Here is a 13,324-nt window from a genome sequence, read left to right on the forward strand (position 1 = left end):
CATGGCTTTCCCTGCTGGGGAGATTGCACGTGGGGCGATTTTTCCCGGGACCGGAAGGGAAGTGGGGAGATAGACTGTGTTGTTGGTCGCTGTAATTCCTAAATGGCAGCTGAAAAAGAAGCGGTGAAGAACGAGCCGGCCTTGAGTGATCCCGAAGAGGAAGAGGAGGTGAACTCTTACTTTCTCTTCCACCCTTTATTTCTAAAGAATCTAGAATTTATGTCTAAAGGGGAAAAGGCTAGGACTTTTTGCTAGCCTCCCTACTCTCTATCATGCCATGCTTTCTAATTTTAGTATAGTGGCTGTTGATTTTATTCTCTCTCCACCGAGGAAACACAGAATTTCCCTTTGGTTACTCTCTCGGGCAGTTGGCATTATCCCTGACCTGTGTTTAACGTACTGCATCTGAAACGCACAGTGGATCATTCTGATTTGCTGGCAGGTGTTTCTTCTTATAATATAGCACTGGGGTGCTATGGTGAAAGTGGGTTTGATGGGGGAGCTCAGAGGCACTCTTGATTATTGCTTCTGTTGTTCCAGATGAGTTCACGCTCAGCCCTTAAGGAGATGTTCCTTTGACCTTTGTTGCTGACAGCCTTTTGTTCCCTAGGAGGATGATGAAGTGGCTGCAAAGAAGCACCAGCAGCTGGTGGAGACACTCAGCACCTTGGCTGGAGGGAAGAGGTAAGCAAAAATGAGATATTGTTGTGCTTTGAATGAAGGAAACAGAATGAATTAGCTGCACATCTTGTTTTCCTGGTCCATTTATAAGCTGTTTATTCTCTTTATTGCAGACCACGAGCGGCTGAGAGGACTGAGGCGAGCAGATACATCTCAGAATATGATGTGGGTGGTGGAGGTGAGAGACTCAATGGAGGCTTCCTGCCTTGGGCAGATCCTCTGTCATCCTTTGGCATGGGTAGGGGGGAAATAGGGGATCTGGCTTAAAGGGCACTTTCCAATCCTCAGTGCCAAACTCTGTTGTTTGCCACAGGTGCTAATGAGAAAGTGCTGCTTTCGGAGCTGCTGAAGCCTGTTTCCACATCATCAGCTCTTGGCTCCATTCGGAAACAGCTGAGCAAAGTCCGACAGACAAAGGCTGTCCAACTCCCACTGAGCAAGGAGGAGAATGAACGGGTGAGCTCAGTTGGAAGGTAGCTGGCTGTGTGCGTTGAAGGTAGAAGAGGGGCCAGAGAAGTTGCAGAAGGGGTGGGTGTTGACAGAATGACAAAAATATGTCTTGGTATTATGAATCACTACCTTGTCTTAAAAAATTTATTACCACACAATAAGGTAGGGTTCACTAGATGGTTTCCAAAACAATTACACATGTTCATGACCAAGAGACCTGTTGAAGCTATTTGCCAAATAGAATATCCATGTTCAGTGGCAATATACCAGGCAATGATATACCTGCCTGTGAGTTTCCAAATAATCTGGCTGGATTTTGTTGGTCATGCTGACTAGATAATCTGATCCAGTATGACAATTCGGTCCTCTTATGAACAGGTAGATTGGGGATCCTGGGTATTTCTCAGCCAAAAGGCAGAGAGGAGACTGTGGCTAGTAATAATGATTTCTGGCTACATAGCCACTGTCAAGCTTAACATCATCTTGGTGCTGTGAAGTTTTCCGATACTTGGGAAAGGGGCACTTAAGTAACAGGCAAGTAGACTCTGTATTGGGGGAAAAAACTCCCTGAAACTGATTCACTAACTGGGTTCTTCAAATTTGACTCAGTTCACCATATTTCCTCATTTTTATATCTTGATCCTTGAGAACATGAAAAGTAACATGCAAAAGTGCTCATACAAAGCCCCTCATAGCCACATAATCTGGTAATGAGGGCTGCAAGATGTAATTAAGAGGCTATTCAACTAAAGTTAACTGCTGTTTTGATTCTTGTGAATTACTGCAACAAATACTGAAATTTAAAGTATCTCCTTCTTGGACAGTGGACCACTAATTTACATTTTCTTCCCCAAAAAGACATCTGTACTGAGTTTTTTTTTCCAAATATGAATATAAAGGACAAATGGCTAACTAAACATACTTTAATAGGTTGATAGCCTCACTGGCTAATGCATGTTAATCTGATAGCATTGCATTGTTGGTGAGGACTTAACAAAAAGGAATTTTTGCAGATGTTCATTTTCCACCCCTCCTTTATGGCTGAACTGCTGTTGGGGTTCTATTGCTGAGGGGCTTGCTGTCTTTCTGCAGGTGGTGAGAGAAGCAGCCTATACCCAGACATCCCAAGCCCTGGCTAAGTGGGATCCAATAGTGCGGCAAAACCGGAATGCTGAGCAGCTGGTCTTTCCGCTGCAGCAAGATTGTGTGACCGTTGCGCCCATTGAAGAAGTGATAAGCAATTGGAAGGTGAGTCCCACTTTGGCCAGGCAGTGAGTTTGACGGCTGAGTTTGGGCTGAACCCTGTTGCGGTATCTGCTGTCTCCTTCTGTGGCTTGATGCACAGGGCAAGCCATGCTGTTCAGTGTGTTGGATCAAACTAGCTTTTCTCCTGGTGAAAAAGAGAGGAGGGTGTACCCTTTGACCACCATGAGGATTAGGCTGGGGATTATGGGCCCTCATGAGAAAAATGCATGTGGAACAGCGAATATAGTATGGAGGGGATCTGAGTGTAACAGCCAGCTGGATCCAGCCCCTTGAGGTTCTTGCTGCTCAGGATGCCCGTGATCTGGTGAGTAGAATTTGACTTGGATGTTCTTATCTCGCCTCTGAGTCTGACAAAGCTGTGTAGCTTTGGGTAAATACTGGTTTCTCGAAAACAAGAAAACCTTAACAGATTTATTGTGAGGCCAAATGCTCACATCCAAGGGGGCGGTTGGGATTCTGTCTGTTCGTGTCACTACACTTCTGGGTTATCTTTGAAAAAACAGATTAAGATCTGGTGACTAGTCTAATAACTGCGGTGATAGAATGTTGTTGAAAGAAAAATATCCTTTCACCATTACCTTCATAATATAGAATGTTCCATTTACCTCCAAATTTGCTAGAGAGTAAGGCAGTTTGTTAGAAGGATGGTCTTTGTACACAGTGGTTTAGAATGATCAATATAAGCTTGAATTCAGAAGGGTGTTCCTATAGGGTGTGCCCCAGAGCCCAACCTAGCAGCCCTCTGTTCTCCAGAAGCAGCATGTCTGTGGGCATTTTGGGCTCCAGCCGTACCTATAATGTTTTAGGTTTTGTATTGATTTGAGGTAGTAATCAGATTTTATTATAAAATAAATTACAAAGCTTATGGTGGTGCCTTTGATAATGAGAAGTAAAGTTTAAAAGGTAAAATGGTGGGCCCTGAGTAATCCTTGTGGCAAGTTGGCTTCACCCTCAGACAGTGCCTATTTAAGCTTCTGTTGCCCCCGCACCCCCGCCGAGGCCTTTTCTCCTGCCAGCTTGCTGCCCACAAACCTGCCCTTATGCAACACCACCTCCTCAACTTAGGCAGCTGCCTGTTGTTTATACTTAGTGTTCCTTCCTGTTAAAACTTCCTCTGCGCAGAACCCCCAACCTTCTTGCAGCATCTGGGGGTGAAGGAACTGAGCGATCCCTGACATCTTGGAATGCACAGTCTTACCTTCGGTGACCCTTCTACTGACCCCCACTGAAATATGGGGCACATGCAGTACAGCAGGTGCTTGTGAGACAGCAGCTGCCTGTAGGCTGAACGCTGTCTTGTTGAGAGCACGGCTGCTGAGAGTCTCCGTTAGCTCCGACACAACTCTTCCTTTGGGGCTCCCCTTCATACCACCATGTCCCAACCCAAGCTTACAAAGCTAAATCACAGACCTTTCCCTTAGTAGGAATGCATGATTACTTTTTTTCTGTGTACATCATTCTCATTCCTAGCACTTATATTCCACCCTTCTTTCAAGGAGCTCAGGACAGTATTCAGCTATCTCTGGGAGGTAGGCTAGGCTGAGAATGACAGTCAAGACTATGCTGCCCCCTTCCCTCCCCTCCCCCCCTCCCCCGTAAAGGAGCCCTGAGATTTATAGCTGTGCAACAGCTGCGGCCAGAGCCCCAGAATTCCCCCCTCCCCTGCACAGTACCTGATGTGGCTCTTCTGCTCAATCTTAACTAGTTCTTAGCCTAGGAACCATCTATAAGCTATTTGTGGCTGGTCAGAGGAAGAAGTGCAGTAGGATTATAATGAGTGAATAATGCATTCACAATTGATAATAACTGATTTAATCAGCAGAAGGGGAGCTAGGATTCTTCGCCCCGACAAAAATCTTGGCTTGTAAATAAAGGGGTGGGGGATCCAGCTGTGAAAGAAATCTCATTAGCTGCAAGTGAGATCCTCTGTTTCCTTATGTTCCAGTTCCTTCTCTCAAGTTTATTGAATCACATCACTCTGCCTTTACTGTGTACTGTCTGGTACTGTACATGTGCTCCTACTGGATAGCTTCTGTGTTGTTTGAGTTGTCATATCAATTTGCTTATGTTTGTTTCAGCACCATTTTCAGCTCTGTATCAGATTTTTGCAGTTTTTTTTCAGCAGTTCTTACCTGATTGTATTATTTAATGAATGCTCCAGCCATTGACTCTTAATCCTACATTGTGTAATCCATCTTGAGTCTCAGCAAGAAAGGGGGACTATACATAATGTAAATAAACCTAAGCTTACTCCTGTGCCCTTGTCCCCTTCCCCAACCCTAAAGCCCCGGACACCACTGGAGGAAGAGATCTTCAACCTTCTCCACAAAACACAGCAGCCAGTGAAGGATCCACTTCTGACTCCCCATGAGAAGGCCTCACTGAAGGCCATGAGCCTGGAAGAGGTGAGTTTCTGCTTTTTTCCCTCCCTACCACCCGTTGTCCCACTTTGCTTTGAAATTAGTCCCGTGTCTACAACCAGCTCTTCTTGTCTGGCATGTTTCAGGCTCAGCTGCGCAGGATGGAACTCCAGAGGGCCCGGGCCTTGCAGTCCTACTATGAAGCCAAGGCACGCCGTGAGCGGAAAATCAAGAGCAAAAAGTACGAAGTTGCTGGGTGCTTTGTGGCCCTTTTTGCCTATGTTATAGGCAGATGCATCTCTTGTGGGTGGGGATTGTGTTCTCATATTCTGGGGGATTGAGAAGAGGGGGGAACACAATGCTTAGAAATGCACAGACATTCCCTAAACTGGCAAAGTGTGGGTTTTAATGGGGAACAGGATAGGAGTCAAAATGCAAGGTGGGGGACAGGGTAGGAGAAGAGCCCTTTTGTAGGACCCCCCCCCCCAAATCTGATTTGGGGCCAGGAGTTGCTTTTGCTCACAAGCTGCCAAAATTTGGGAGGAGCTAAGAGGTGTGTACAGACACAAGCTTTGGCCACTGGGGCTGGGAGTTAGTCTGGAAGCCAATGAGTAGCCCAGTCTTTGTGTCTCTTTAGCCTGGGTGGGAGGAAATTGGACCTGGTAGAGATCTCTTTGAGCCTCCCCCAAAGGATCATTTATGGTATGAGGGGAAGTTGCCCTCAGAAGGCACTCCATCCCTACCACTCCGTTTATTTTTCCATCTCTGACTACAGCATTTTGCACCGTCGGCATGGCTATCCACTTTTGGCACTGCATCCGCTTTGCTTGCAGGTGGTGCCAGCTTCAGTTCCCATCATTTCCAGTTAAAGGAGTCGTGGTAGAAGGTGACCTGGAAGTCCTCTTCCCCCCCCCCACACCCACCCACCCACAACCCCTGACACCTTGGAGAGCTGCTGCCAGTTAGTATAGACTGTATTGGCTTTGATTGGCCAGTGATACAGCTTAGTTTTGGGTGTTCCTGTGTAAGAAGGTTTGGTCAAGTACATTTATAGTCAACATGGCTAGGACTTGAATGATTCCTGCACCATGAAAACTCAAGTTCTTCAATCGGAGTAAATGAGGTAGACTAGGATTGCTATGCAGAAGCAGGCAGTGGCGAAACACCTCTGTTAGTCTCTTGCCTTGCAAACCCCAGCAGGGATTGCCATAAGTTGGCTATGACTTGATGGCACTTTCTGCTGCCACCATGCAACTTTGAACACAGACGTCTATGTTCAGGGCTATGTGTAGTATGTACAAGTACATAAATTGCTGTTGGATGCAGAATTTCAGCTCTTCTTCCCCTTCCCCCAATAAGTTCCTAGTCCCCAAGTCTGCAAAGGTAGACTTGAAAATGTTGCACAGTGTTTGAAATGTCAAAAGCCAAAATAGTAAGGCACTAGGGGGAAAAGGTTTCCAGTGATCTGTGTCATTTCTGCTCATTCCTTGTGACTGGGGGATGCATACATTATGCATAATAAGTAAAACTGTACACTTCAGTTTCATTTGCATAACCAGCAAGAATCTGCAGTTGTATGGCACATACCCAGCCATATGCATGTGCTCAGCAACTTCCAAATGCCAGTTTTGAAAAGAACAAGACTTTTGCTAGGGCTGGGGAGACTGCAGGAGACTAAGGACATGGATGCCAGGATTGGGAAGGCTGTTGGTGTACAAGCTGTGGGAAACAGAGTAAAAAATATTCATGGGCCTAAAATCTTGCTCTTGGAAAAACTCGGATGATTGGAAAATGCCAAATTTGAAAGCACAGGCATGTTGACTGAAATGCAACTGGGGAAAGAACACATGAATCCCCAGACTGACAGCAGAGCAGCCTTCGAGAAATGGAATGGTGGGGGGTGGTAATGAAGTGTATTGCTTTTTGTCCCAGGAGGTGTTGGTGATGGTTCTGAACTGGCTTGGCTACCTGTGCCCGTGACATAGCTGTTTTTCTCTCCCTGAAGGTTTCACAAATTGCTTAGGAAAGGCAAGAGTAGTAAGGTGCTGCAGGAGTTTGAGATGCTGCGGAAATGCAACCCTGAAGCAGCCCTGGAGCAGCTGGAAAAGATGGAGAGAGCCCGTATTGAGGTGGGGCAGGCCCTTTTCCTATGGCACTGAGATGGAACTTTGAACTCAACACTTACTCTGTTGTTGCCGTGCTGATGTTTGCTTTTATGTCTTTGGACAGGAGAGAATGAGTTTGAAGCATCAGAACAAAGGCCGGTGGGCCAAATCTACAGTCATCATGGCAAAATATGACCTAGAGGTGAGCTGCAAGATTGATGGGCCTGGGGAGGGAGAGCTTGTAGTCTTAAGACTTTATTAACATCTTAAATCAAGAGCAGCCACCAAGGGTGAGTGGTTGAGAATTCAGATTCTTAAATTGCCAGGTTGAATCTCACCTCTGTTGTGTACCCATGTAACAGCCTTGGGCAAGGTGTCTTCTCTCCCTTGGTCTCAGTCTCCCCATCTACAGTATGGGGACACTGAGACATTACCTTACAAGGATATTGAAGATGTTGCAGCAATATTATGTGTGAGAACTGCTTTTAGCAATCTCCCTATCTACAGTATGGGAACACTAAGACACTATCTTACAGGACTGTTGAAAATGTTCCTGCAATATTGTGTGTGTGCACTGCTTTGCAAATACTACATAAGTGCTAAGTACTAACTGTTATTGAGAAATGTTTGAGATCAAGCTTGAAGTGTAGCCCCTCAGAGGAGGGTTTCAACTCCATACTATTCCCATAGAGATACAAGCAAGGAACTTGAACTGTGATGTGGCCAGCGCCGGCACCTCCATTGAGGCAAGCCCGGCAATCGCCTCCAGCGCGGGGGCAGCGGGGGCGGGGGTGTGTGCCACGGAGCTGGCGGCAGCAGCGTGCAGGCAGCTGACCGGGAGGGATGGGAAGCTGCCCGCTCGCCATCCCGGCCACCTGCCACACCTGGCCCGCAGCTACTGCAGCCTCCCAGCTTCCCTGTCACCTGCCCTGGCTGGGCCGGCAGCCTCACAGTCCTCCCACCCAGCCGCCCGCTGCCCTGCAGTCCAGGTGTGTACATGTGTGTGTGGGCAGGGGCAAGGACAGTCCTGAAGCTGCCCCCCCCCCATGCCTCAGGTGCCAGAAACCCTGGTGCCAGCCCTGGATGTGCTGGGATGGGAGATAATAGAATGCTTCCCTTTCTATTATCTCCATTATCATCTTTGGATTTTGAATTTAGATTAAAAAAAAGACTTTTGTGGCCAAATCATAATCCACAACTTTCCAAAATATCAGCTCTCTATCAGATACATTCTTTCTGAAAGGGGGGGGGCGCTATTTTTGCATCAGCAACTGCTAAAGATTTACATTCCCCTCCCCCCCCCAGGGGCTGATGGTATTAGTTGATGTCAGTGATTGGAATGGAATGTGTTGGTCTACAGTCATCATTGTAACAGCAGTGGAACCAATACATTTTTTAAACTTGCCTACTGAATCACCAACTCCTCTCCTTCTCCCCAGGCTAGGCAGGCCATGCAAGAACAGCTGGCCCGGAACAAAGAATTGACACAGAAAGCACAGCCAACATCGGACAGCGAGGAAGATGGCAAGGACTTGGAAGCAGATGGAGGCCTTGTCCCCGATGTCATCAATGAGGGGCATGTTGGAGTGGATCCAGACAATCCCTGGATGCTGGGCAAGGCCTCTGCAGAGTCTAAGGAAGAGCCCAGAGTTCCAGAAGACTCTGTAGGGGATGGGATGGAGGAAGAAGAACCGACCATGTCCAATGAGGAAGCTTTGTTGCAAGACTTTGCAGAACGCCGGCAGGGCCTGCGTTGTTTACAAGTCACTAGTGAGGCACAGGGTGAGCTGGTTGGGTGTGGAAAGGTGGAGTTGGGTGTATTTTCAGCTACCTCTAGAGTCTCATGTTCAGCTTTGGGCTCCACAGGTCCGAGGTTGTGGTTTCTGTAATGATGTGTATTGGCTAGAGTAAGACGGGCGATCCAGATTCAAATCTTGTCTCAGAGCTCAGCTACAATTATGCTTTGTTCCATGCTTATGTTAGACTTTTTTCCCTTTTGTAAATGCAGCTCCTCTGATTGCTTTTCTCAAGCAAGACAATGGGCATCACTTTAACCCTTTCTTCCCCTGGCATTTTGTCTCTGGGAAAAGCCACCTCTAAGGTGCTTCTGCTCCTGTTTTGGGAAATTACAGATGGCTGTATCAGCTGCTGCCCAACTACAGAAATCTTTAATTTGCATTTGAGTGAAAATAAGAACTAAAACAAAAGCCTGTTTTCTTTGTTTTTGGATGACATGCATCATAGCAGATGTCCCTGTAGAACAAGCATTCCTTCGTGTAAGTGAGACACACAAGGAATAAGTATTTGCATTAAGAACTCTGCTGTCTGATTAATTTGGAGCACCTTTTCCTACCAATCATATTTTTATTTCTAGGCTTCATGACTGGGGGTGGATTTAAATCTATTTATAGTCCAAACACTAACCACTGCACCATATCAGCTCTCTAAAATGCATCAAAAGGGTTTTGTGGTTCTAAATATTGCAGCCCAAAACCGTATACCAGCCAGAGCGCATGCGGGTGGTAGGACATACTTGCATTGAAGCATTTTGGAGCCTTCACCTGTGGTGTTCCATCTGCAGGTCTTGATGGAGAAGAGGCTGCCCTCATGCTGCCTGATGTGCTCCCACCAGCACCCCCAAGCCCTGGGCCAGAGGAGCCCCTCCTAAGAGAGAAGTTAGAGCGGCTTCGTACCTTGGAAGATATGGAGGCCTTGGAGCCAGAGGAAGTTGTACAGAGAGAGCAGTCAGTGCAATCAGAGGGTGCTGAACCTCTGCAACCAGTTCAGGCAGAGCTATTGTCTCAAGCCGATGGTGGCAGAACCGCAGCTGCCAAGAAGACAGGCAAGCGCCAGTCACTCATCGACCTGAAGGCAGTCCTGGCTGATACATCCACTTCCATGCAATGTCCGCTTGTGCCCAGGGTGGTACAGGATGAGGTGAGTGCTGGAAGCAGAGGGTCCATAGAAGCGCAGGGCAGTCTCAGCAAGTGGAATAATCAAAAGGCAAAGCTGTATGGGTAGGGGTTGTATGTCTTTCTCTTTTTTTGTGGGGGTCTTCTGCATAGAAAACTAGTCCAAGAAGACTAGTTTGAGCTACTTAATTTTAACTTCCTATACGCAGGATGTTCTACTTTTGAATATTCAGAGATGCAGTGTAGTAGGGACTAAGGGAAAAGCACGTGTTGTGTACAGAGGGGTTGCTACCTTGGTTTCCCCAGTTTGAAAGGGATCTCAAGGAACAGGGCTGAGAGAAATCTTCTGCCTATGAGCTTAGAAAGCCTGTGCCAGTCAGAGTGACTCTGAATGCTGTTCATATCCCCGTGCCCCAAACGTCACTCTGAAATTGTATCATCCAAGAATTGGAGTTTTTTGATTGGTACAAATTGGCTCTCAGTCCAGCCACCATCTGCCCATCGTCCCTTTCACAGGTTGAATTATGTGCTCTCAAGCACTGAGAATTTGTGCTATAGAAAAGTATTTGAAGAGGAAAAATGCTTCTGGGACTAAGAGCAAGAAAATCTAGCCACGTGTTGCAGGGGTAAAATGGCAATTAAAAGAACAGGATTCCTTGTTAAGTCTTTTTTTGCAAAATACCCATTTTTGTTCAGAATACTGGAGTCAAGTCAGACTGAGTGCGAGCAACTCTAATTTATTGAATCACCCAAAGGAAATGTTGTTTAATGCACTTCTGTGCATTTTGTTACTAGTTTTTAGGTGGGGGCAAGTTCATTTCTTCTTGAATTGAATTTATATTTGCCTTTAGAGTCCAATAGAACCTTCAGGACAACTTAAACTGCTTCTCATAAAAGTAATCCAGAGGCTATTTAAACCATAAATCTATCCCATTAAAATGTATATTAAACTGACAGCTAGAAATAAAGCGTAAAAGATGCCATGAGGTACGCTCTTTGTACATTTATTCACTTTTTATCTGAAAAACCAGCGAGTCCTTTTGCTCATACGAAAGCTCTGCAGCTGATCTTATTGTACTTTGCAGCTGGAGTCAACAACAGACCAGCGACAGGTGATCCGTGAGGCCTTTGCTAGTGACAATGTCGTGGCCGACTTCGTGAAAGAGAAGCGTCGTGCGGAACAGGACGGCAAACCCAAAGCAGTCGACTTGGTGCTCCCAGGCTGGGGTGAATGGGGCGGCACTGGCCTGCAGCCTAGCACTAAGAAGCGGAGACGGTATGTTTGCGGGCAAGCAAGGCCTGGTGCCCATCGTTATTCTAGTCTATTGTCTTACCTCGTTCTTTGTCCTTTTTAAAAGATTCCTTATCAAACCAGCCCCTGGACCCCCAAGAAAAGATCAGCACCTGCCCCACGTGATCATTAGTGAACAGCGAAATATTTCAGCTGCCGCTCATCAGGTGAGGAAATCATTGCAGCTGGGGGAGCTGCCCTTTGCTTTTCCAGTTGCAGGGCCAGTGGAACACAGGTGGGAAAGCTGGAGGGCAGAGGGCATAACAGGAGTGGTGTTGTGTTCAGACCTAGAAGGGGGGCGGGGGGAACGTTATGTTCAAACCTAGAGATTTTTTTTCACTGGGCATCTATTTATTCAGTTACAAGCCAAGATTTGGCTTATCTGTCCAGTGCTGTTGAGGATAGAAGTTCAGCTCTTCTTCATCCCTGTGCCTGTGAGTCATTAAGTAGAGGGCTGGAGAAGAGCCGTCAGACTCTGCCGTTGCGCCCTTCTTTCTGCTTGTGGGTTGATGTTGAGCCTCTCTGCCCCACAGGTGAACCAGCTGCCATTCCCCTTTGAAAGCAGCCAGCAGTTTGAACGTAGCATCCAAGCACCTGTGGGCTCTACCTGGAACACCCAGCGTGCTTTTCAGCGGCTGACAGCCCCCCAAGTGATCACCCTGCCAGGTCACATCATCCAACCCATCAGTGCTGAGGATGCCAATCTGATCCGTCAAACAGATCAGGAAAAAGCAGCAGGACAGAAACCTGCCTTGGATTTGATTTCTCTTTCCAAATGTCACGATCGCCGCAGGGCCTCGAAGAAGAAATCCTGGAAGCGCTGAGCTTACCTTACTCAGTCCCTTTCCCTTCTTCTTTCTGAGGATCTTCCATACCTATGTTGCAGGGGTAAGCGGTGTTGCTGCCTGGGGCTGCCCACAAGGGATCAGCATCGGTTCTATTCCCCTGGCCCCCTTCAAGTGGGATGGTTTTGGCCTCTGCCTTTTTTTTTGTACGGGAACCAGCTCTGTTTCTGTCCTTTGGTTCAATTCTTCCTTAAATAACAAGGTTGTAAAGGAAGTAAATAATCTTACTTGGTGGTGACTTGGGCCTTGTGCAAATCCTTCTTTTCCTGGTGAGCTGCTATTGAAGGGTGCTATTAACTGTTTGTAATCAATAAAAAACATAACATCTGTATGGCAGCGTTCTCTTCCATCTTAAAGGTGGAAACCAGGAGCCAGGATCGAAATGACCTCCCTGTAGCACATTACCCTAGTGCTGACTACGAAATTCAACTGCAAAATTACCCAAGTGGTGCCATCACCTTTGTGAATTTCCACAGTATCCCGTGCTATGGGAATTTCTGGCTACAAGGAAGCTTTTGATGGCATTCCCCCGATACTCTGCCAATGATTCTTTCCAAGACTAATGGCACATCGAAAGAGCATCATAAAAAGAGGTAACAAGTGTGCATGTATTTAAAATCTGCAGAGTCCCAGTCGTATCACTACCTTGTATTCGCTACTTTTTCTGCCCCATCTAAACTTCCTGAAAATCATCTGAAGTCCTACCAAAATGAATGCCTGATCGCTGTATGATAGGACCCTGAAAGATATTGCCATGTTCTAAATCTGCCATTTCCAGAAGGGGGGAAATTACCATCAAAATTACCTAGAGTATGTTGCTGCTCCTATGAATTGCCAATACTAAGACTACTGTTAAAGACTAATAAAAGAGGTCTTGCCATGATACATTTCTATCCTTTGGTTAAACTCTGCATCTTCTCTATAACAACGGTAAACAGAAGACAGAAGGCAATAAAATTTCCATTGTCTACTTTCTCCCTCTTTCTGGAGATTCCGGAGAAAATAGAAAGCTCCTGTGCATAGAATCAGCCTAGTGTTGTTTGCTCTGGCTAGCTCTCCAGCATCGTGGTCAGAGCCTTGCTAATTAAATATGGTAGCCACTGAACCTGGGAGCTTCTACATTGCAAAGCATTGACTGTATCCTAACCATAGTATGTTATAATGTTATATTTTTATTCTGACCTTCCTTCAGTGGTGCTAGATAGGAATCGCTGCATAAGATGGTGCTGCTTAGAGAAAACAGCATGCTGGATTACAAATAGCAAATGCTGTGAAAGAGCCTATATTCAGCATAAACGGCTATGAAACAATAGTGCCTCTAGGTAACGTGCAGAGTACTTTCCCCTTTTTTCTCATGAGCAAGATAGTTTCCTTGAGTAACCGCCAGCAGGTTATACCTGGTAGGAATTAAGAT

At 46.4% G+C, this 13,324-nt stretch overlaps 1 protein-coding gene across 1 annotated transcript; it reads left to right on the forward strand.

Moving 5' to 3' along the window:
- UTP14A (UTP14A small subunit processome component) lies at window positions 1–12,793 on the forward strand. The gene is made up of 14 exons (XM_054997072.1): window positions 1–168; window positions 611–684; window positions 795–859; window positions 995–1,137; window positions 2,224–2,379; window positions 4,683–4,802; window positions 4,904–4,998; window positions 6,763–6,886; window positions 6,987–7,064; window positions 8,302–8,644; window positions 9,444–9,799; window positions 10,860–11,050; window positions 11,133–11,232; window positions 11,599–12,793. The coding sequence occupies exons 1-14, from the start codon at window positions 103–105 to the stop codon at window positions 11,887–11,889; spliced, it is 2,202 nt and encodes a 733-aa protein (XP_054853047.1). The 5' UTR covers window positions 1–102; the 3' UTR covers window positions 11,890–12,793.
- The last annotated feature ends 531 nt before the right edge of the window (window positions 12,794–13,324 follow it).

The sequence above is a fragment of the Eublepharis macularius genome, chromosome 13 (genome assembly GCF_028583425.1).
Source record: "Eublepharis macularius isolate TG4126 chromosome 13, MPM_Emac_v1.0, whole genome shotgun sequence".
NCBI lineage: Eukaryota > Metazoa > Chordata > Lepidosauria > Squamata > Eublepharidae > Eublepharis > Eublepharis macularius.

Coding starts and splice junctions, on each gene's coding strand:
- UTP14A (XM_054997072.1), top strand. CDS start 103: ATGGCAGCTGAAAAAGAAGCGGTGAAGAACGAGCCGGCCTTGAGTGAT. Junction 2,380..4,682: donor AAGTGATAAGCAATTGGAAG/GTGAGTCCCACT, acceptor CCAACCCTAAAG/CCCCGGACACCACTGGAGGA. Junction 8,645..9,443: donor AGTCACTAGTGAGGCACAGG/GTGAGCTGGTTG, acceptor TTCCATCTGCAG/GTCTTGATGGAGAAGAGGCT.